The sequence below is a fragment of the Aspergillus tanneri genome (genome assembly GCF_003426965.1).
Source record: "Aspergillus tanneri strain NIH1004 chromosome Unknown AapTan_4_pilon_pilon_pilon, whole genome shotgun sequence".
Lineage (NCBI taxonomy): Eukaryota > Fungi > Ascomycota > Eurotiomycetes > Eurotiales > Aspergillaceae > Aspergillus > Aspergillus tanneri.
In genome coordinates, this window is record NW_022984631.1 from 2,298,024 (window position 1) to 2,319,636 (window position 21,613).

At 50.6% G+C, this 21,613-nt stretch overlaps 11 protein-coding genes across 11 annotated transcripts; 8 read left to right on the top strand and 3 right to left on the bottom strand.

The window, feature by feature from the left end:
- Positions 1-200: 200 nt before the first annotated feature.
- ATNIH1004_005941 (uncharacterized protein) lies at positions 201-1,559 on the top strand (the record flags this gene model as incomplete). Its single annotated transcript, XM_033570580.1, has 1 exon — positions 201-1,559. One exon carries the CDS (start codon positions 201-203, stop codon positions 1,557-1,559), a length of 1,359 nt encoding a protein of 452 aa, XP_033426612.1.
- Positions 1,560-1,945: 386 nt separating this feature from the next.
- ATNIH1004_005942 (uncharacterized protein) lies at positions 1,946-2,843 on the bottom strand (the record flags this gene model as incomplete). The annotated part of the gene is made up of 4 exons (XM_033570581.1): positions 1,946-2,088; positions 2,151-2,509; positions 2,567-2,749; positions 2,806-2,843. 4 exons carry the CDS (start codon positions 2,841-2,843, stop codon positions 1,946-1,948), a joined length of 723 nt encoding a protein of 240 aa, XP_033426613.1.
- Positions 2,844-3,391: 548 nt separating this feature from the next.
- Positions 3,392-6,478, top strand: SEC21 (coatomer subunit gamma; the record flags this gene model as incomplete). Its single annotated transcript, XM_033570582.1, has 6 exons — positions 3,392-3,467; positions 3,556-3,866; positions 3,938-4,904; positions 4,961-5,308; positions 5,366-6,181; positions 6,246-6,478. The coding sequence occupies 6 exons, from the start codon at positions 3,392-3,394 to the stop codon at positions 6,476-6,478; spliced, it is 2,751 nt and encodes a 916-aa protein (XP_033426614.1).
- A 669-nt stretch (positions 6,479-7,147) lies between these two features.
- On the bottom strand, positions 7,148-8,360 carry ATNIH1004_005944 (F-box domain protein; the record flags this gene model as incomplete). Its single annotated transcript, XM_033570583.1, has 2 exons — positions 7,148-7,898; positions 7,987-8,360. The coding sequence occupies 2 exons, from the start codon at positions 8,358-8,360 to the stop codon at positions 7,148-7,150; spliced, it is 1,125 nt and encodes a 374-aa protein (XP_033426615.1).
- Positions 8,361-8,551: 191 nt separating this feature from the next.
- ATNIH1004_005945 (putative HAD superfamily hydrolase) lies at positions 8,552-9,932 on the top strand (the record flags this gene model as incomplete). The annotated part of the gene is made up of 3 exons (XM_033570584.1): positions 8,552-8,706; positions 8,784-9,059; positions 9,161-9,932. 3 exons carry the CDS (start codon positions 8,552-8,554, stop codon positions 9,930-9,932), a joined length of 1,203 nt encoding a protein of 400 aa, XP_033426616.1.
- A 548-nt stretch (positions 9,933-10,480) lies between these two features.
- dps1 (putative aspartyl-tRNA synthetase Dps1) lies at positions 10,481-12,217 on the top strand (the record flags this gene model as incomplete). Its single annotated transcript, XM_033570585.1, has 2 exons — positions 10,481-11,476; positions 11,540-12,217. 2 exons carry the CDS (start codon positions 10,481-10,483, stop codon positions 12,215-12,217), a joined length of 1,674 nt encoding a protein of 557 aa, XP_033426617.1.
- A 211-nt stretch (positions 12,218-12,428) lies between these two features.
- On the top strand, positions 12,429-13,907 carry ATNIH1004_005947 (SIP1 domain-containing protein; the record flags this gene model as incomplete). Its single annotated transcript, XM_033570586.1, has 2 exons — positions 12,429-12,676; positions 12,842-13,907. 2 exons carry the CDS (start codon positions 12,429-12,431, stop codon positions 13,905-13,907), a joined length of 1,314 nt encoding a protein of 437 aa, XP_033426618.1.
- Positions 13,908-14,162: 255 nt separating this feature from the next.
- On the top strand, positions 14,163-15,403 carry ATNIH1004_005948 (Qc-SNARE protein; the record flags this gene model as incomplete). The annotated part of the gene is made up of 2 exons (XM_033570587.1): positions 14,163-15,289; positions 15,352-15,403. The coding sequence occupies 2 exons, from the start codon at positions 14,163-14,165 to the stop codon at positions 15,401-15,403; spliced, it is 1,179 nt and encodes a 392-aa protein (XP_033426619.1).
- Positions 15,404-15,555: 152 nt separating this feature from the next.
- KU80 (ATP-dependent DNA helicase 2 subunit KU80) lies at positions 15,556-18,276 on the bottom strand (the record flags this gene model as incomplete). The annotated part of the gene is made up of 11 exons (XM_033570588.1): positions 15,556-15,573; positions 15,624-16,090; positions 16,143-16,354; positions 16,409-16,794; positions 16,844-17,380; positions 17,438-17,498; positions 17,555-17,723; positions 17,787-17,854; positions 17,905-17,971; positions 18,022-18,076; positions 18,148-18,276. The coding sequence occupies 11 exons, from the start codon at positions 18,274-18,276 to the stop codon at positions 15,556-15,558; spliced, it is 2,169 nt and encodes a 722-aa protein (XP_033426620.1).
- A 157-nt stretch (positions 18,277-18,433) lies between these two features.
- ATNIH1004_005950 (DUF4149 domain-containing protein) lies at positions 18,434-19,257 on the top strand (the record flags this gene model as incomplete). The annotated part of the gene is made up of 4 exons (XM_033570589.1): positions 18,434-18,582; positions 18,648-18,681; positions 18,743-19,031; positions 19,091-19,257. 4 exons carry the CDS (start codon positions 18,434-18,436, stop codon positions 19,255-19,257), a joined length of 639 nt encoding a protein of 212 aa, XP_033426621.1.
- An 875-nt stretch (positions 19,258-20,132) lies between these two features.
- Positions 20,133-21,332, top strand: ATNIH1004_005951 (uncharacterized protein; the record flags this gene model as incomplete). Its single annotated transcript, XM_033570590.1, has 1 exon — positions 20,133-21,332. One exon carries the CDS (start codon positions 20,133-20,135, stop codon positions 21,330-21,332), a length of 1,200 nt encoding a protein of 399 aa, XP_033426622.1.
- Between the last annotated feature and the right edge of the window lie 281 nt (positions 21,333-21,613).

Here is a 21,613-nt window from a genome sequence, read left to right on the forward strand (position 1 = left end):
GTTCGACGGCACGTTATATTCTATGACTCCAAAAGATGTAAGCGTTTCTTCTACTGTCTCTGGGATGAGCAGCTCTTGAAATACCAAATGATCAAAGAGATGGCTCGAGAATCATTAACTCTGACCTTTCTCTATAGAGTACCAACACAAATCGATGAGCTCTGAACGGCTTCGCTGCAATTCAAGATCATCGTAAGAAAATGGAAAACAATGGAGCTGGCATGTCCCCTGACATGGATTTAGAAGACAGGTTGAGAGATGAGGAGAAAGGAAATAACTCGAACGGTATTTTGAGAGCGCCTGTCAACATCCTCTCCAGAGCACTTGCTTCAATCCGCACAAGCAATAAGGACAATGGTCCTCCTCCCGACGGAGGACTGGAAGCTTGGTGCCAGATCATCTGGTCGCATTTCACGTTTTGCAATACTTGGGGTTATGTCAACTCCTTTGGCGTTTTCCAGACACATTACACCCAAATGCTGAGCGAAACCCCATCGACGATTTCGTGGATCGGGAGCGTTCAGGTGTTCCTCCTATTTTCTGTCGGAACGCTGTCGGGTAGAGCATCAGATGCAGGATTCTTCAAGGCGGTTTGGGGACTCGGAGCTCTCCTAACTGTGATTGGGGTTTTCATGGCCTCCTTGTCCACGACTTACTGGCAGCTGTTCCTGTCACAAGGCCTCTGTTTAGGGATCGGGTGTGGCCTTATGTTTTGTCCCATGCTCTCCTTGATATCGACCTACTTCTCGAAATATCGGTCGTTGGCCGTTGGTTTGGCAGCTGCTGGTTCCAGCACCGGTGGCCTTGTATTTCCAGCTGTGGTCAAGCAGCTACTTCCTCAGATCGGATTCCCATGGACCATGCGTATCCTTGGCTTCATTACCCTCGCGACGCTAATTCCATCGTTTATTTTCTTCAAGCCGAGGGTACCACCACGGAAGGGAGGTCCTTTTGTGGAATGGACAGCCTTCGCAGATCTATCGTACACGTTTTTCAGTGTTGGAATGTTTTTCGCCTTTTGGGGACTGTATGTGGCCTTTTTCTACATTGGCAGCTTCGCTCGGGATATCGTCGGCGTCGACCAAGCGACCTCGATCAGTCTGCTGTTGATTATCAACGGCGCAGGCATGCCAGCTCGGGTCCTGCCCAACCTTCTCGCAGACAAGCATACTGGCCCGGTCAATCTCCTTATCCCTATTATTTTCATAACCTCTATCATACTCTTTTGCTGGGTTAGTGTGACCACGTCCAGCGATGTGTACGCCTTTTCAGTGTTTTATGGGATATTTTCCGCCGGCATACAGTCCTTATTTCCCGCTTCTCTGACCTCGTTGACGGTGGATTTGAAAAAGATCGGCGTTCGAACCGGCATGGTATTAACTATCGTCAGCTTTGCGTCTTTGACGGGCTCGCCAATTGCAGGTGCCCTGGTACAGCGTGGTAACGGGGGCTACTCGTATGCTCAATGCTTCGCTGCTGCCAGCATGGCCGTCGGTGGCATATTAGTTGCCATGTCTCGGATCTGCAGTACTGGCTTTGTTCTCAAAGCCAGAATGTAAATTTTCTCATAGAGAAGCATTTGTCACCGAGTTGGGAACAGTGGCTTTGGTTCAAAGCTCTGGAGATATGTTCGAGACCGATAAAATTTCAGAGGATATATAGATCGTATTTATTAATGCAATTCCATTGATATTTCTTCATCTTAACTAAGTGACCACTCGTGGGACTATGCCGTCGACGTGACAACTACCTACTACCTAGCCCCAGCTCAGAATGTTTGCGCCGATATGTTAAGCGACAGAGCCTTGCCAAGATTGTCACTTAATATGCGACTATCACTGTGGCTGGTATTGAAGGTAGAGCGGTCCTCGGTATGATTTAATCATTAATAAAAATTGCAGCTGTGACTTTTCGTGAATTGACGATCCTTTGTACGATATATATTTCAGTCCCAGTCGTCGTCGTCGTCATCTTCTACCACAGGTTTATTCTTTGACGGACGGTCATCGTCCATTGAATCCGATTGCTTTTTTAGACGAACGTCACTCTCTTTCAGGGCACCCAAATCCAAAAGCATCCTCTCGAGGTCTACACAAGACATGAGCACGATATATAAGGCTGGATACTCACATGGAAGGGGCATGGCTTACCTTCAAGCTTAGTTCTAGGACCGTTGAGCTCCCTCAACGTAACGAGCTGTCGCCTAATCTCACCATCCTTGTAGACCAATATTGTGGGAGTGTTCTTATCAGGATATCCTTCAATACACATATTCCCCCGGATTTGACAGAACTTAATATCTCCGTATTTGGCCGCCAATTGTCGCCATTGATCGGCCAAAAGCTGTGACTCGACATTTGCACTCGATGATGAGGTCAGGTGGACAAGCACGAAGTATTTCTCCGATGCCTCTGTGACCTCCCGCGCGTAGTCGACCTTCTGTATGGGATATACTTGGTTATGGACGCTGGTTTGCTGGAGAGTGGAGAGCTCTGCCAGACGTTTCTGGCTGTACTATAGTTAGCTACTGAAGTGTCGGCGATCAATACGGCATGTATTTTCGCACCGATATTGTTCGAGGAACTCTTCGTCTTCTTCGTCCTCAAGCTCGTCTAGTTCATCTAGGTCTTTATCTTCGAGTCGGTTCTCGTACGCTTTTCGTTCGGCCTCCACAAGGGCTTCTTGGATTAAAGGTTCGGGATCTTGGGGTTTCTCGGGGATAACGCCATGTTTGCGTAGGATGTCGTTCCTATAGCGCTAGGTTGTGAGTATGTGTATCGAGAGTGTGGGAGGGGACAAACGAACCATTCTGTATCCTCATTGGGATTGACTTCGACTTGCATGATTGAGGTTTATATGACAGTAACTGCTCAGATCAAGGAATAGAAAGAAGAACAGAGTCAGAAACAATTATCCAATGCCCATTACGTAGGCCAGAGATGCCCACGTGTTTGCAGTGTTTGGTTAGCCCACCAGCCATAGGTCACGTGCAGAGATGGCGGTGCATCCCACAGCCCAAGAGGGACTAGACTAAACTGAGGCCACCTGGAGATTCCATGTTGGATGGAGCTGCTCCGACACCCTGACAAAACATCCATTCATTCTTCGTATTCGTTGGGTGTCGAAACCCCTCCATCCTGTGTACCCTCTCTCTCTCTGTCTCGCTCTCCTTTACATTCTTTCGAAGATAATGAGGGCGCGGTAGATTGTGTACTTGTTTCCACACCGCCTGCACAAACCGACTGCCTACTACGACTAAACCATAATACTTGCTTGACCCGCCCTTATTCGCCCATTGACTCCGACATCACTTCTTCGGAGTCTCATTGTTTAACATTAGACGCTGAGATAGAGAGAGTCTCTGCTGCTGCAATTCTTGCAGCCTGTCACCATGAGTTACATCAAGAAGGATGAGGACGCCGACCAGACCATGATTAAGCTGGATCGCACCTCCGTATTTCAAGATGGTAGGTCCCCGGCCAATTTATCCCCTGAAACTGAATACAGAGCCCGGAATGTTCGCTGACACCACTTGTCTTCTCTCATGGGGAACAGCACGATTGTTCAATACTTCCCCGATCTCCCCTCGAACATGCCGCACTCTCCTGACCAAGATTGCGGTGCTCCTTTTCACTGGGGAGCAGTTCCCCACAAACGAGGCGACTACCCTCTTCTTCGGTATCTCCAAATTGTTCCAGAATAAGGACCCCTCGTTGCGGCAGATGGTCTATCTCATCTTGAAAGAGTTGGCAAACACTGCGGAGGATGTGATCATGTCCACCAGTATCATCATGAAGGACACTGCGGTCGGTAGTGATGTCGTCTACCGGGCCAATGCCATCCGTGCTTTGTGCCGCATTATTGATGTAAGAGCTGGGCTGGCTATGTTGCTGCTTTGATTGGGAAAGGAAAACTAATAATCATGTTTTGGCAAAAGGCTACTACGGTACAAGGGATTGAGAGATTGATCAAGACCGCCATTGTCGACAAGACCCCGTCTGTTTCCTCCGCCGCCCTGGTATCTTCTTATCACCTTCTTCCGATCGCCCGTGATGTTGTCCGCAGATGGCAGAGTGAAACACAGGAAGCCGCCTCTTCCTCGAAGCAATCGACCGGTTTCCTTGGTTTTGGTGGTAGCTCTCAAGCCCATGCTATCTCCCAGTCCAATTTCATGACTCAGTACCACGCGATTGGTCTTTTATATCAGATGCGCTCGCACGACCGAATGGCATTGGTGAAGATGGTCCAACAGTATGGTGCTGCGGGTGTGGTCAAGAGCCCTGCTGCGTTGGTCCTGCTGGTGCGGTTGGCGGCGAAGCTGGCAGAGGAAGACCCGAGCTTGAGGAAACCTATGATGCAGATGCTTGATGGCTGGCTCCGACACAAGCATGAGATGGTCAACTTCGAAGCGGCAAAGGCAATTTGCGACATGCGAGATGTCACCGATGCGGAAGCCTCCCAGGCGGTCCATGTCCTGCAGCTGTTCCTGTCCTCCCCCCGATCTATCACCAAGTTTGCGGCAATTCGTATCCTCCATAATTTCGCAAGCTTCAAGCCGCACGTGGTGAACGTGTGCAACCCTGACATAGAGTCGTTGATCTCGAACTCCAACCGCTCCATCGCGACCTTCGCGATCACCACCCTCCTCAAGACCGGCAACGAGGCCAGCGTCGATCGCCTGATGAAGCAGATTTCTGGATTTATGGCCGATATCACGGATGAATTCAAGATCACCATTGTTGAGGCTATCCGCACACTCTGTCTGAAGTTCCCCAGCAAGCAGGCGGGTATGCTCGCGTTCCTGAGTGGAATCTTGAGGGACGAGGGCGGTTACGAGTTCAAACGTAGCGTTGTTGAGAGCATGTTTGACCTCATCAAATTCGTTCCCGACAGCAAGGAAGACGGTATGTCCTATTTCTCCTATAAGATTGCATATGTCATGTTGTCTAACCAAGACTAGCGCTCGCCCACCTCTGTGAGTTTATTGAGGATTGTGAATTCACCAAGCTGTCCGTTAGAGTTTTGCATCTCCTTGGTGTTGAAGGCCCGAAGACTTCGCATCCCACCAAGTATATCCGTTATATCTATAACCGTGTCGTGTTGGAAAACGCCATTGTCCGGGCTGCGGCAGTCACAGCCTTGGCTAAATTTGGTGTGGGACAAAAGGATCCGGAAGTGAAGTCGAGTGTCTCCGTTCTTCTCACCCGCTGTCTAGATGATATTGATGACGAGGTGCGCGACCGTGCTGCCCTCAACCTGCGGTTGATGTCCGAAGAGGACGAGACAGCATTGGTTTTTATCAAGAATGGTAGGGAATCTCTTGTCGGTTTACGTAAGACTTGGTATTGTTTACTAATTGAGTTAGAATCCATGTATTCACTTTCGACCTTCGAACATCAGCTCGTGATGTATGTGACGTCGACGGAAAAGCAAACGTTCGCCGCAGCGTTTAATGTGGCTACAGTCCCAGTTGTTACACATGAACAAGCGTTGGCCGAAGAACGGACCAAGAAGCTCACGACCGCGACACCCACACTCAAGGCTCCATCCACTGGACCTCCCAAGGGCAAGGCAAACGGCGTGGCCGAAGCAGCCACTGCAGCAGCCACTCAAAAGTACGCGGAGCAGCTTATGCAGATTCCAGAGCTCAAAGAGTATGGAACGTTGCTCAAGTCCTCTGCTCCCGTCGAACTTACCGAAAGCGAGACGGAGTACGTCGTCACCGCTGTCAAGCACGTCTTTAAGGAGCACGTTGTTCTGCAGTACGATATCAAGAACACACTTCCTGATACTGTTCTGGAAGACGTGACTGTGGCGGTGGCACCATCAGAGGAAGACATCCTGGAGGAGGAGTTCATCGTTCCTGCCCCTAAACTCCCCACGAATGAACCCGGCATCGTATATGTTACGTTCAAGAAGCTTGCTGGCGAGCATAGTGTCCCAGTCACCTCGTTTACAAACGTCCTGAGGTTCACCAGCAAAGAAATCGACCCTACAACAGGCGAGCCCGAGGAGAGTGGTTACGAGGACGAATACCAAGTCGAAGACCTGGAACTCACAGGCAGCGATTACGTCATCCCTACATTCGCAGGCAGTTTCGACCATGTCTGGGAGCAGACCGGTGCGAATGGGGAGGAAGTCAGCGAGACTTTGCAACTCAGCAATATGAAGGGTATTTCAGGTATGAGCATTAACATTGATGGTGAATATACATATTGCAAGACCCGTACTAACGTTGGCTACAGATGCCACCGAACAACTTATCTCCGCACTCTCCTTGCAGCCACTTGAAGGCACTGATGTGGCACTAAACAACAGCACTCATACTCTCAAACTGTTCGGTAAGACGGTATCCGGCGGCCGTGTCGCCGCCTTGATCAAGATGGCATTCTCCAGCAAGGCTGGTGTGACAACGAAGATCACCGTCCGGGCAGAGGAAGAAGGTGTTGCGTCCGCCGTGATTGCGTCTCTCTCCTGAGGCTGCAATTTATAAATTGTGATGAGAGGGAGGGCCGCGTTCTTGGAGCGCATCTCGTAATGAGTCCAGCATTATGAGATCGGATTTGTTTCTTACCTTTTTTTATGTTTCTCTTCCTTTTCCCGTTTATAATCCAGGTGTCGAGCTAGATGCGATGAATATTTTGTGTAGGCGTCCAAACCCATTATCCATTTGGTCTTTTCCTACACTCTCCTGATTGTGCCGGTTCTCTTTCTATCTTCTTGTCCTGTTTACCGTGATGATTGCATCTCTCCCTGACTTATGTTTCTTATTTTTCTCTTTGTTTCCCCCACCCTTTACGGTTTTCCTTTCGCTCAGTCTATTCTGGTCGCCGCTGTCCCAGGAGGCTAGTGTCGACAATAATGGGCTTGGATCCATGTGTAGTGTCAAAAGCGATGATAGTCCTTTCATCTCCGGTGGTGTGCTTTCGTCGTAGTCTGCTATACTTGCATTATAGATTCGCTGCGGGTGGTATTTGACCCTGCTCCGCGGCTACTTGCATGATGGCATACGATTCGAGCCAATAATATCAATAATGTGAAGGAGCAAGAGTAAGAAGGAACACATATATATTCAACTTTTTCAGCGACATAACACATTAATCATAACCACATTCAAGACAAAGCGACACAAGAACTAGCTTGGAAATCATATATAATACACACCCACTAGCAGATCATCACTGAGACCCGGTCGCTGTGCGGCATGCTTCTGAAGAATCTCATCAACTTCCTCATCTTCTAGGATGCGCAGCTCAGTGCAAAACAGATCAGCGAAGCCCACAGCACGCAGGTTCCCCAGTCCACTATGTAGCGCCGCGATCAGCGACTCGGTCGAGAAGACCAGGTTAGGGGCTAGACTTGGGTATGCGAATTCCAGCACCTCGAGTGACACTGGCGGAGTCATGTGGCATAGGATCTCGAAAAAGGTATCCTCCACCATATCGCCGGGGATGCTGAGCGAGATGAGACGGGGGAGAAAGGCCAGGATGGAATTGATGGATTCGGTCTGAAGGCCGCGGTTGGCGCCGGAGATGGTGAGTTGTTGGAGACTGTGGTTCAGCCGCGGGCTGCTCATGAGACTACCTAGATTGCTGACGGAGAGGTCGGAGCAGTTCTTGAGACTGAGGCTGGTGAGGGACGGTGGCCAGGTGAAGGTGGGCATGACGAGTGGATTGAAGCGGCCGCTGAGCTGCAGACGGTGCAGGAGAGGAGGCCATTCTATCGTGGAGGATTCGGGGACTGTGAGGATGGTGGATCGGGGGAGTCGGAGCGTCACGAGTTTACGAAGCTGATTTATGGCTTGATGGAGATTCGTAAAGGGGATCGGATCCCCCACTAAGGACAGATCGAGGGTGCGGATGTTGACGCATTTCGATAACGCGGGAAGGCTATTTATCCTGTTGTTTGTAGAGCCAAGGAGAATCAATCTTATTAGCGGACTGATCGAGCTTCTCTGGAAAAAGGAAGTTGGGAATCCAAACTTACGAAAATGAAACCCTTGGCGCAATAAACACCTCCAGATTCTCCTTGACGCGACCCAATAATCTCGCAGTGAGACTGTTCGAACTGTGATGGACGAGGCCACTCAGATCCAGGCGATGAACCAGACTACCCAGGTTCAACTTGCTCCTCCGGACGCCAATAGGCGGGCTAATGGTATCGGTGAATTTCTTAAACGCCCGACCGGAGGCCACCTGAGGCTTTTCGTAGAGCAGAGTGATGGCCGCCGAGTACCACTGGTGCGACACCAAACAACAGGCATGCAGAGACTGTTGCCGACAGGATCCGTCGGCGGCGACAAAGGAGACAATCTGCACGACGATCTCAGTTGGTAGGTATATTTGGCGAGTGGCATGCATGAGGGGCGGCCAAGCGGTCGAATGCCATGGTTAGGGAGCTGTTGGGAGGTTCGAGTGGGAAGAGGAGAAGAGAGAATGATATCATGTGGCCGCCGATTATTTATTCCTATATACCCCGTTTCTCCGACTGTCCTTTCATCCTCCTACCCTTCCCTGTTCGACCACATCCTCTCCACTTCGCACTCCTAAACATGAGACCTCAGGGACTTTGGAGATCTCTCGTCCTAGTGCAGCTGGCATCTACTCGTTCTTTTCTAGAGACCGGCTCGGGCCGTCGAAAGCTCCAGACAGCAGCACTTGGAGCCAGTTCTCCGTCGCGGATCCCCGAGTTCGCCTTTGCCTTTGAGTGAGTAGAATTAGGGACTGGATTCTGGTACAATCGAAGTGAAAACTCTCGATCTACGGGCTAATTGTGCACCCTAGCATCGATGGTGTGCTCCTGCGAGCTTCCAAGCCTATTCCCGGAGCGGCTGAGTCAATAGCCCTTCTCAAGGACCAAGGGATTCCTTTTATTCTTCTGACCAATGGAGGAGGGAAGCATGAATCAGAGAGAGTGGCGGAAATCAGCGAGAAACTTCCAAGTGCCATTGGACCCCTCGGTGATCATCCAGAGTCATACTCCCTTTGCGGAGCTCGTGCGGGGGCCCGACGAGTTGAGCGCTTTGGAGAACAAATGCGTGATGGTGGTAGGAGGAGACGGTGATAGTTGTCGTCGAGTTGCTGAACGGTCTGATAGATTCCTTGTCTCCTTCGTGCCCTTTTGAACTGTCTTAAGACATTCGTACTGACACATACTGTAGGTACGGGTTCAAGAACGTGGTGACACCCGGTGATATCTTCATGGCCAACCCCAATCACTGGCCCTTTTCTAAAGTCTTCCGGAAGTACTACGAAGGGTTCGCGCGCCCGCTCCCCAACCCCTGTGGTTCCAAAGACCCAACGGAAGGACTCAAGATCGACGCGATTTTCGTCTTCAATGACCCGCGTGACTGGGCTCTAGACGCACAAGTCATCCTGGACGTCCTGCTGTCGTCACAGGGGATCTTGGGCACCTTTTCGGAGAAGAACGGATGCACGGATCTCCCCAACCGGGGATACTTGCAAGACGGCCAACCACCCCTGTATTTCTCAAACCCCGATCTCGTGTGGGCTGCGGCGTATCATCTGCCTCGTCTGGGTCAGGGTGGGTTCCGTGAGGCGCTGGAAGGTACCTGGGCTGCCATTACGGGGGGGCCCAGTAAAGGGGTTGAGCTGAAAAAGACGATCATCGGGAAACCATATCAGGGGACGTATGAATACGCTGAGAATCAGCTATTACGGAACCGGTCTCGGGCGTTTGGCACGCACCTCCAACAGCCTATACGGAATATCTACATGGTTGGTGATAACCCAGAATCCGACATTCAGGGAGCCAATACCTACAGGAGTCCTCATGGCAGCCAGTGGCACTCATTGCTCGTGCGCACGGGGGTGTACAGTGGAGGTGAACCAACGTGGACCCCTCAGGCCATTGTAGATAACGTGCAGAAGGCTGTTGAATATGGATTGAACAAGTCTCGGTGGCATGTCTGAGAAGGGTGATGGTGCGTGGGGATTTGAATATGTTCCTAGATAGGATCCAGCGATGGGGTATCATACGTACAAAGGAGTGACTGGCCTTGATCTGGTACTGTGAATAAGTTAATAGAAACGATATACGCGAGATACCATTTCAATCCCTCCCTTAGTTTGTTACTATTAGTTCTTCTTCCCATAAAACTCATCCAAGGACTAGAGGAAAAGGTGGCAGAAGAAGGGCTAGTCAATCGCACTTTCTCATTGTCTGAGTAAGGACCGGTAACCTTTCATTGTCCTGAATTGGAGATGGGATGTATAGCATTACCCAAGCACACCATGATCAGCCACTAGGTTATTTCGGGTGGATACCTGCCCCAGGCATACAGCTTCTGAGACTCATCAGGTGACCGAAAAGGCCCCTCCTAGGGCTTAGGGCTTCGTGGCGGGGAAATACAGGAGTGACCCCCAAGTTGAAGTTCAGTTTCATGAGTCATTCGATAGTCTGTCGCCTGGTCGCTGGACCCTCCCAACTCCCTTTGTGACTAGACCCCCTGCTTACAACCATGGCCGACTCCGAATTGCCTACTCGTCCCAAGCCCCAAGAGGCCCAGGAAGCCGATGCCCCCGCTGCGGAGGGTGCGGACGGCAAGATCAGCAAGAGTGCGTTGAAGAAGGCTGCAAAGGAGAAGGCCAAGGCTGAGAAGGCGGCGGCACGAGCTGCTCAGGAGAAAGCTCAAGCGGCCGCGGCCGAAGCCAATGACACGGCGAAGGGTCTGTACGGCCAGATGCCCGAATCCGAAGGTGTGCTGCCGACGACGAGGTTTATTGAGATCACCAACGACCACTACGAGAAGGAGATCACCGTGGTGGCCCGTGTGGACAACGCCCGTGTCCAGAGTGCCAAGTTGGCCTTCTTGATGCTGAGACAGCAGGGGCAGAAGGTGCAGGCGGTCATTGCGGCCGCAGAGCCCATCTCCAGACAGATGGTCAAATACACCGGCGGACTCAACGTCAACTCTATTGTTCAGGTCACCGGCATCGTTAAGAAGCCCGAGATTCCGATCAACTCGGCGACCCTCAGCAACCTTGAAATTCACATCCGCAAAGTCTACATGATTTCCGAGGCCCAACAACAGCTTCCTATGCAGGTCAAGGATGCGGAGAGGCCGCCCCCGGAGACCACAGAGGAGGGCCCTCAGGTGGACGCGGACGGCGCTCCGATCGTCACGCTCAAGACCCGTCTTGACAATCGCGTTCTCGACCTACAAACGGAGACGAGCCAGGCGATCACCTGGATCTCCAGCGGCGTTGCACAGCTGTTTACCGAGTACATGATTAAGAGCGGTTCGCGGTGGATTTTCACACCCAAGCTGGTGGGCGCTGCGACCGAGGGTGGTAGCAACGTCTTCGAGGTCAAGTACTTCAAGAGGAACGCATATTTGGCGCAAAGCCCGCAGCTCTACAAGCAGATGTGTATCGCCGGTGACATGGAAAGCGTTTTCGAAGTGGCCCCCGTCTTCCGGGCTGAGGACAGCAACACTCACCGACATTTGACTGAGGTATGCAACCCCTTTCTTCCTCCAATGTGCAGTTCCTCAGTTGGTACGTTAACCACCCCGTAGTTCGCCGGTCTCGATTTTGAGAAGACCTTCCATGGTCACTACCACGAGGTCCTGGAATTTGCCGAAAATCTTCTGGTCTTCATCCTCACTCAGCTGAAGGAGCGTTACAAGAATGAGATTGCCGTTATCCAGAAGTCGTATCCCAAGGCAGGCGACTTCAAGCTCCCTAAGGATGGAAAGGCACTGCGACTGAACTACATGGACGGAGTGGCGATGCTCAAGGAGGCTGGTGTCGACGTTTCCGAACAGGAGCGGTTCGAGAATGATCTCACCACGGCGATGGAGAAGCAGCTGGGCCAGATCATCCGGGAGAAGTATGACACCGACTTCTACGTGCTGGACAAGTTCCCCATGGCCGTGCGACCATTCTACACCAAGGCGTGCCCGCAGGATCCCCAGTTCTCCAACTCGTACGACTTCTTTATGCGTGGAGAGGAGATCATGTCGGGCGCCCAGCGTATCAACGACATCAAGGAACTAGAAGCCTCGATGATCGCCAAGGGCTTGGAGCCAAAGCAGGAGGGCTTCGAGGACTACTTGAATGCGTTCCGCCAGGGATGCCCGCCCCATGCCGGTGGAGGTTTGGGATTGAACCGGATTGTCATGTTCTTCCTGGGACTGCCCAATGTGCGGCTGGCGTCCCTGTTCCCTCGTGACCCCCAGCGGTTGCGCCCATAAATGTGTTTGGGCCCTATTGATAGAGATTTTGTATACGAGTGGAAATAAAAACCAAGCGACTAAGATGGCGCAACATATCGTATCGTAGCGTGCGCGTATCATAACTATTTAAGGCGGAGAGGAGTGGCCCAAGCTCCCTGAGCGGAAAGCCGTCGAGTTCGATCAGCCCAAGTTGCTTCGTCGTCTCCTTTTTCTCGCCTCCATCCCCAGCATGCCCGACAAGCGAAAGCCGTCCGCTTCCGTATCTGGCTCGTCACCGTATGCGAAACGTACCCGCTCTTCATATGCAGAATGTGACGACGGAGACGACATGCCTCCCGCCGTGACTCCATACGAACGCCCTCGCAACCACCCCGTTTACGGCCAGAAGAGCGCTTTTCCGGGTCTCGACACGGCAGGAGATGATGAATTATTCTATGGCCCAGCAGAGGATGGTATGGAGTATCTTCGCATGGTCCGGTAAGGGCTTTTTTTTTTTTTTTTTTTTTTTTGGCTCGCTAAATAAATGCCCGCATTATCCCCCTATCTACTGCTTTTTTGGCTTGCGATGAATCGAGATCGTCTCTACTGGAGTTGAGGCTGATCGTGGCTACGCCATGCCTTATGATGGCGCTACGAGAATAGGTCCGAAGCCAATTCGTTACCCTTCCTGTTCACTGCGCCTTTGCCTACGGAGCCGTCTGTGGAAGAGACCCGGAAGAGTCACGAGGAGGGGGAGGAACATCGACAACGCGAGGGGAAAGAGAAAGAGAAAGTTCTGTTGCAGGGTTTCTACATCGATGGGGTCTACACCGTACCTGCGCCCACCAGTGTGGACGTAACTGCTACGGGCGCGCACATCGCCACAGGCACATATTCAGACGCACAGTCTAGCTACTATAACCTCCTTCGTCATCGGTTTCTTCTCCTCCGATCGATTCTCAAGTGTACGCCCCCATCGACGGCTATCGCTGCGCTGGATGACTCGCACCCGATCAGTCTGCCCAGACACTCGAAAATTGCGTGCAAGGAATGGCGACGTCTCCTCCTCGCGGTGGATCCGCAGACGGTCCAGCTAGCATGTATGGATATGGAGAGTGTGCTAGGCGTGCTAGGGATTATGGCGCGGTTAATGTCCGAGAACGTTAGAAGCGGAGACGCAGCACGAATTCGACGAATCGGAGCCTGGGCCTGGGGTTTACTGAGCAAGTGCCGGGAAGTTGGGCAGCTGGGGACAGAGGAAGTCGGGGAGATCCGTGAACTGGGAAAACGAGCCGTGAAGATCCTGCGAAAGATGAAGGAGGAGGAGGATGAGAAGAATAATCGAGTCGGGGACGAGGATGGGGAAGGAGTCTCGAACGAGGAGTCAGACAATGAAGACCATCCAGTGGACGACTCTGGTCACGCAGATGATGAGGAAGGAGAAAACCGACTGAAATTTTCGAACGATTCTCCCATGGAAACCCCTGATCAAGATATGCCCGATGCCGAGAGGGAGCCTCCAGCCGACGAATTGGAGCAAGCCAAAGCTCAACTTCAGGCGAAAATCCAAGACAGCATGGAGGAACCGGAGTCGACAACCCAAGACCGTGCCCTGGAAGCATCAATGCAGACTCGAGCCATGCTGGACATGATCATCACCGTGGTGGGCGAATACTACGGGCAACGAGATCTGCTGGAGGCGCGGGAGATGTGGATGGGCGATACCTGACAATGTGTGCTGAGGATGATTGGAAAAGACTGTAGATAGAGATATATACCCCAGTTTAAGATTGTTCCATGCATGTTAAAAGCAAATACTATCAGAAATACTCTCAAGAAATGGAGCAACTCCGATCTTTGCGTCATTGTTTGACTTATCCTTATCAGCTGGTCACGTTATCACCCATTCATTCACTTCATCCATCCAACCATTCATTCATTCTCTACCTCATTCATCTTTTCACCAGGTCAAGTCTTCATCCCCATGGCTCCCACTCTTGAAATCTCCATCCCCACCACCAGTGTCTCCCCAACCTCCCCACCGCACACTCTCTATCACATCACCCTGCGCCTCCCACTACGATCCTTCACCGTCTCGAAGCGCTACTCCGACTTCACTACCTTCCACACCACCCTCATCAACCAAACCAACGTCGCTCCTCCAGCTCCCCTGCCCTCGAAATCCTGGTTCTCCAACACCATCACCAATGTCTCTCTGCGGGAAGACCGCCGCATCGCCCTAGAAGCTTATCTTCGCGCCATCAACGACGCCGACGACTCCCGATGGCGCAATTCACCCGCCTGGCGCGGGTTTCTGAATCTCCCCACTGCGGCGACCACGAACGGGTCTTCCACGGGTAGTACATCAATAACATCTGCACGGTTGCACGCGGCGATCACGGAGCCCTCCGGCGGCGGCAGAACAGGGGACGAGTCAGCAGCGATGACGGATCCCACACTCTGGTTGGATTGCTATCGGGATATGAAGGCACATTTACATGACACTCGACTTCATCTGACGAGACGGGATCAAGAAACTACGCCACAGAAACAGCATGAGAGTTCGGCCCGCGCAAAGAGTAGTCTTGTGCGGGCGGGGTCATTAATAGTGGCCCTGGAGGAAGGGTTGAAGACTCTGGGTGAGTCGAGTCGGTCGCAGAGTCCCGGAGGAAGAGAGGGACGTAAACATGGGATGGGCGGTGGCGGGGGAGGAGGAGCATTGGGTGAAGGGGAGTTGCGCCGGCGGAAGGATCTCCTGATCAATGCGAGGAAGGAAAAGGATGGTCTGGAAGATTTATTGAACGCGATGGCGGCTAAGAGTCGAGTAGATCATGCGATTGCGTCGATTCAGGATAAAGAAGCTCTTGTGGGCGGTGCTGGGAAGAAACCGACCAGGTCTGGGAGGGTTCTGGGGAAGGAGACGGAGAGAACGAGGGAGTTGGATAATCAGGGTGTTTTGCAGCTGCAGAAGCAGATGATACAGAGCCAGGATCAGAATGTCGAGGAATTAAGGAAGATCGTGAATCGGCAGAAGGAACTAGGGATTTCCATCAATGCCGAGCTGCAGTATCAGAATGAACTACTAAAACTGACGGATGAAGACGCCGACAGGTATGTCGTGTTTATGGCGATATTTACTTCTACTATGGGGTGTGTACTGACTTGCTTCCTAGGCTGCAACGCAAGGTTGATATTGGGAAGAAGAGGATCGACAAGATCTCCTAGCATGGGTTTACATGTATGGCATGAGCCAGTATATTCGGTTGTTTCTGTCATTTGACCGCTCCAGCGAAATGTTGCATTTTATTCTTTTACATAGAGCACCTGCATTACGTGGTACGGAGTATTTAGTGAACCAATCCATTTTGCATTCATATTCATTGCATGGACATAAACTAGACAAAGACGTTAGTATCCTAGACTTGGCCACTCGAGTGAAGCTCACCTCTTCGGCTTCCGCCTCAGTCACCAGAGACTGTTCAGACTGTCGCTGATCGATCAACCCCAGTTTACTTTTCCGAAGTAACCACCACAATTCACGGCGATCCCCACCAAGCTCTTCTTTCAACAACTTCTCTTTCAGCTGGATCAGGAAGTCATTGTAGAGCGTAGGCTCCTCGTAGGATATCAGTTCGTCTCGCATCACGCCCATTTGCTCGTTGACTCGATCATAGTTCACGTCGCCGAGACTGTGGCGGATTTGGTCCTCGACAATAGCTGTCATTTGCTTGACAGCGTCCTTGACACCGTCAATATTCTCCGCCTGAGTCAGGGTCTGCTTGAACTCCGGGATAGCATTGTTAGGAGATATTTTGGCACGTTTCTCTTGATGAAGAAGAGAGTCCACGTCGAGGCCAGACAGGGGCTTTTCGGCTTCGCCGTAACGCTTGCGACCCTTGGTTTTGGGGGGCACTGGGATGGGATGTTAGTAATGCATTCTGGGTTAGGGAAGAGGTGTAGATACCTTTTTTGACATCGGCTGCTGCAATCAGTCTGTCAAGGTATTTCTTCGACTTTTCTACCAGATCCTCTGCCGGTTGAGAAAATCGGAGCAATGTTTTGGAGAGCGGAGGAATTGGTTCGGTAGGGTGTATAGCGCGAGAGCGGATCGCGGATCCGATTCGATGTAGTATTGGGGAGAAAGAATCTTCAATCGGGAGGGTTTCAACAGGATCACTATATTCTTCTGTTAACGAGAGGTGTTTATACTCCATAGGCGTTGGCTCTCACCCGTTATCGTTCGTCTCCACCATTTCCATACTGTTGACGTATTTGTCCATCGCATCTTGCAGATCATTACTGGGGAGGTTCCGATGTGTTGTCACAACTTTACCGGACACAGTGATCACTCTGTCGAGAGGAGGGAAGCGGTATGTTCGAACATCTTCTGCAAATGGCAACTGGACTTCCAGAAGGCATTCATAGTCCGGTTCGATGGAGGGTGCGAGCAGGACTATGACGGGAGGTTTGTTCTCTCTCATCACCAGACGACCCACGGCATAGCAATCGAGCTCGAAAAGGGCATGGATAAAGGAGGAGAGTGCGAGAGCTGCTTTGTCGTTCGCACGCTGGGCAATAATAATATTCGTCGTCGACATGTGCATATACCGCTCGTACTGTCATCGAACGTTAGTCTGGAATACACACTGAGCCAAGAATATTCACCTTATCCGTTTGAATGAACCCCAGAAGCTCCAGGCCCGCAAAAGTTTCAAGGGTGGTGATGTTCTCATCCGTCTCGTCAATGTGAACCGCTGTTCGGCCATATTCATAGCCTTTAGCTAGTTGGTCCCGTTCCACATCAATCTTCCCACCGGGGGCGCTCTCCTGAGTGACTTGATACGTCCTCAGGAGCCTTACTGGTGTTAGATTACTGTCGTCTCCGGACTGGTCGTCTTTGCGAGCGTCAGCGCTGGCTGATGGCTCCGCTTGCTTCTGCCCCATTGCAAAGTCTGAGCAGAGAACATAACTACTTGCCGTGGGTGGCTTGGCCACGTATGTTCGATAGTATCGTTCAACCGGGATGCGAACAGCCGTATCGTACTCTTCAGGGTTACCTAGTTGAAGAAAGCCTTTGAAGGTAGCTACCGTCCGAACGCTTTTCACTCTGGGGATTTCCAATTCCGACACAGCTTGCTCTAGTGTTCCGTAAACTCCATCACAATCTTCGACGAGGCCCCGGAGAAGGGTCTCATTGTCAGCCTGTGAAGACATGTCAGAGTGCGTGGCGCATTTGACCTGATGGAAAGAAGTTAATACCTTTCGGGAATTTTTATCTTCCTCTTTAACCCCATACTCAGGATCATCGAAATCGGTTCCTCTGTAAGAGAGATTAGCAATCTGACCGGGAGTACCATCGAGCAATCAGTCACATACAAAACGACTAATTCAATGTTGTCCTCCTTAATTTTCTTTGTGATCTCATCAAGATTCTCGCTACTAATCCACCCCTGACCATTTGTGACTAAGACAATTTTGCGTTTGTATTTTAATTTTTTGCAATACGTGATGATCATCTGAATGGCCAAGACGATTGCAGAGATAGCTGGAGATGGTTAGAACATGTCTAGGAAAAAATTTAACCACACAAGCGAAGCAAAGCTATTACCATCTCCTTTATCAGTTTTACTGGGCTTTATATCATCCCCTAACTTTCGAAGATCGGGCATGAGAAATCTAGATAATTCCGTTAGTTCGCATCCTGTTCTAAAACAACATAGACATACTGTTTAATGTTCGACAGAACAGAGATATGAGAGAAATAAGACTCATCTCCAAGTTCATTGTCCGTGCCTATTCTCTGCATCAGAACCAAATCTAAATGCCATGTTAGAGAGTTTCACCGTCTGTCCTGAGTCCGATAACGCCAACTGTAGCTGTTTTACGCCCCGTAGCCACCTAGATTCAGTATGAGCAGTAAGCAAATATGAAACAAGTCTCTCACATTGCATATATAATCAAGTACTTACTGTACTGGTGATGCGATCCCAGACATACTGCATTCCCCATTCCAAGTCCGTCACAGAACGGCCATGACGTTTCTCCCCCATGGACCTCCCCACATCCACAATGTATACTGTTGCTTCCTTGTCCGCCATGATGCACAGAGACAGAATGGAAGTAGACGGGAGCAGGCAGATAGTGAAAAGAAAAGAGCGGAGCAGATCCAAGGCTTCCAATGGTCGCGAAGGCAGACGCGCGATATTGCCTGTTTGGGCTTAAGGCTGGACGCGAAGGCACATGACATCATTGCCCATGGTAATTTATGCGGATCTCCATATCTCCGCCGCCCAGAACCCAGTGTCAAGTGTCAGACAATATCGCCTTCACAACCCCACAGTGCAGGCTCATCTCCTGACAAAGAAAGTCATCATGATTGACCCTCGCCCCTACCACATCCTGAGGTTCGTCCCACCCGGGGCTAAACATGGATCGTATTGAGAAGCACGTCCATTTAACATATATCTAGCTATGGTACCCTCCTGGGTGTCCAATTCTACCAGGTAAAGATATCTCCATAGTCCTGGCCCTCCCAAACTAGTTCCTCTATGCTCATAATTTTAGACATTTGTCTCTGGCGTGGTGGCTTTCAAAGCCCTCCCTCGTCCGCAGTTCGCTTCATTGCAAACAGCCACATTTCCCATCTACTTCTCAATCCAATCTGCATTCCCTCTCCTGATTGCACTGACTGTCAGCCGAGATGCACAGCCTCTTGGAATCTCCGGACTTCTCGCCCCAGAGAACCGGGTTGGAACTTTACTTCCCCTGGCGACCGCCGCGGTGTCGGGACTGCTCAATATGTTTGTGCTTCGTCCGATGACCGTCAATGTTATGAGGGAGAGGAAGCACCAAGGTATGCTTTTTATTCCCCCCTCCTGGTGAGTTGAAGATGTTTACTAACTTGGTCGGTAGAAACCCGCGATGGCAAGAGAAACTACGATCCCGCTCCTCATTCTAAGGAGATGCTCGCCCTGAACAAGAAGTTTGGCCGTCTGCATGGCATTTCTAGCTTGGTTAACCTGATCTGCTTGGGCGCCACTATCTACTATGGCGCAACTCTCAGCAAGCGACTGTTGTAGTGTGTTGCTTCTTTGGTGCATGTTATGTGGGAATGGCAAAAATTGCGTGGTGACTAGCTTTAATTCTCTAGATCATCTCTAGCTTTCTGCATGAGAGTGTTGCCCTCCTTTGGGGATCCTCCATGTTCAAAGTCTATTAACTACAGGGTGGGCTGTGACAGCATTCCATTCTTTTCATTGCATATTTTGATATACGTATTACTGGTGAATCAAACCAAGAGGTCTCTTTCCGAAACAGATTTTCTACTGTATATATCTTAGACTGATGCTTCGGCAAAATCATGCCTAACTGGTTTCTCCGTTTGGAGCTCGCATGCATATATTCAGAATGTTGGCAGATGACAGAGTAATGAAAGTGGGAGTATATGAGTGCGATAGTGATATATTTGCTTTCGTTGATATAGAGCCGGGTGGATTGTAGTCCATGATTGTGAGGAGCACTGTTCAGCCTATTTAAAGTAACTCTCCTTTCTTACAGTTCTCTCATACTATGAGGTGTAGATAGGGAATATTACTCACCACCACGTTTGATAGTGGAAGCCATTCCCGATGCGATAACTGGCTCGTTTGCTTCATCTTAACCCTCACTTTCTTCTATCCTTTCTCTCTTGATTGTATTCCTTGATGCAGCCGCATATAGCTATGTTTGCTGCTCTTGTTTCTTTCAGTATCTGGTAGTGTGCTTCCTGGTTGCAATGCAATTGTTAAATAGGTCGTCAAAGACAATTTATGGCATTTTGGGCATCCATGATGTCGCCGAAATTTGGTATAAATTGTTTCTCTCGCCAACTCCCTTCCACACCACGACAAAACCTCTATCCTGCCCTTCTACACCTCATCCTAGTGCTTTCCCTCAACAACTTTCTTGCGCCAACATGGGTCTTTGTGGAATTGCACTTCTCTCCGTGGCGATGGCCCTATTCGGCCTTTTCCAGCCCATCGCCCTTACGGGCCTGGGGACTTACAGACTCCCAGAACGAATGGAGCTCATGACCGACCATCTGAGAGAACTTCTCGATGCTGTCTCCATCAGTGTAACCAACGGAACTCTGAAAACCAAACGGTGGCCGGCCCTGTCGACGCAGAACGTGGCTCTCTTGACAGCTGGGGAAGTAATCCCTTCAGAGCCTAACCAGATACCCTTAGAAACTGACCGACCCTCCTGCGTGTCAGAAGAAGGCCAGTCTTCCTTCACGGAGTTTGATATTCTTAGTTCCACACCTTACCACCAACTCGGGCAGCTCTTTCATTCCTATGATATCGAAAACATCCTGCCTCTGCACAATGTAACCTTCCCACTCAGTTCCGTCTGGATCTGGCCCACGCTATTCTTCATCGGCCTTTTCGCGTTCCGGATGTTTACTGGCGCCGCCCGCCAAGAGAGATACCGGCAGCTCGCAGAGGCTGAAATTATTGACTTCATCACTGCTATTCAAGCCCGCAAGGCTCTCATCCTGGAGAGAATGAACCTTACTGCGTCCGAGACAGATGCGCAAATCGACAAGGTCTTTGCACAGCTCACTACCGATTTGGCCCAACTGCGAGCTCAGCTGTTGACATCTCTATCTTGTGATGCAGATCTCCTGCGTGAGAGATTTCAGGAGCGGGCTCGGAGCGGGTTTGAGAGGTATTTTTCACCGGAGCAGATTGTGGAGTTTAGGCTGGAGATGAGAAATTCAGATCAAGTCATCGGAGACGGTCAGAGCAGAGGTGAGCCTTCCCGTAATGAAGATCAGTGCTTAGGATGTCGTGGGGGGGCTGCTACAAATGAGGCCAGTGTCGGAAATGGCCTCATTGACTGGCCAGATGTCTCGTTGAGCTCGAAGAATGGTCATATCAACAGTTTTAAGGCCAAGGAGGAGATGAAAGACCTTCCACAGGACAATGCCGAAACAGAGGCTCCAAGCCCTGAAACACCAGAATGGGCGAAAGAAGCACAGAGAATTGAAGACGAAAAAGCCAAGCTGGCTTGGTGGGCGATGGCCTCGGGGGGTAAGACTCGAACGATAGATGATATTGAGAAAGAACGCAAGATACGGCAAGAGAGTGCTGGGGAGGTGAATCGGTATGTTTAGGTCTGGCAGGTAGAAGTAGCTCTTCCCAGTGAGAACAGACTGAAGGCCAGATGACTCTTTCGTGATTCTGTGTCAGAGAAAGTCTCTGGTCTGTAGTTAGTTCTGTCAGGCCCTGTACAAATATATGATCAACTTTCCCAACCCTTGACAGACGCTTGACAGAAAAAATTACCAGCTGTATATAGCCGGATTTACACCGCGAGCCATGCACAATATCCGGGTCAAGTCTGCTAGTAAATGCAAATCCAAGTGCGTAGAGTAGGTTATCATATCCTCGGCAG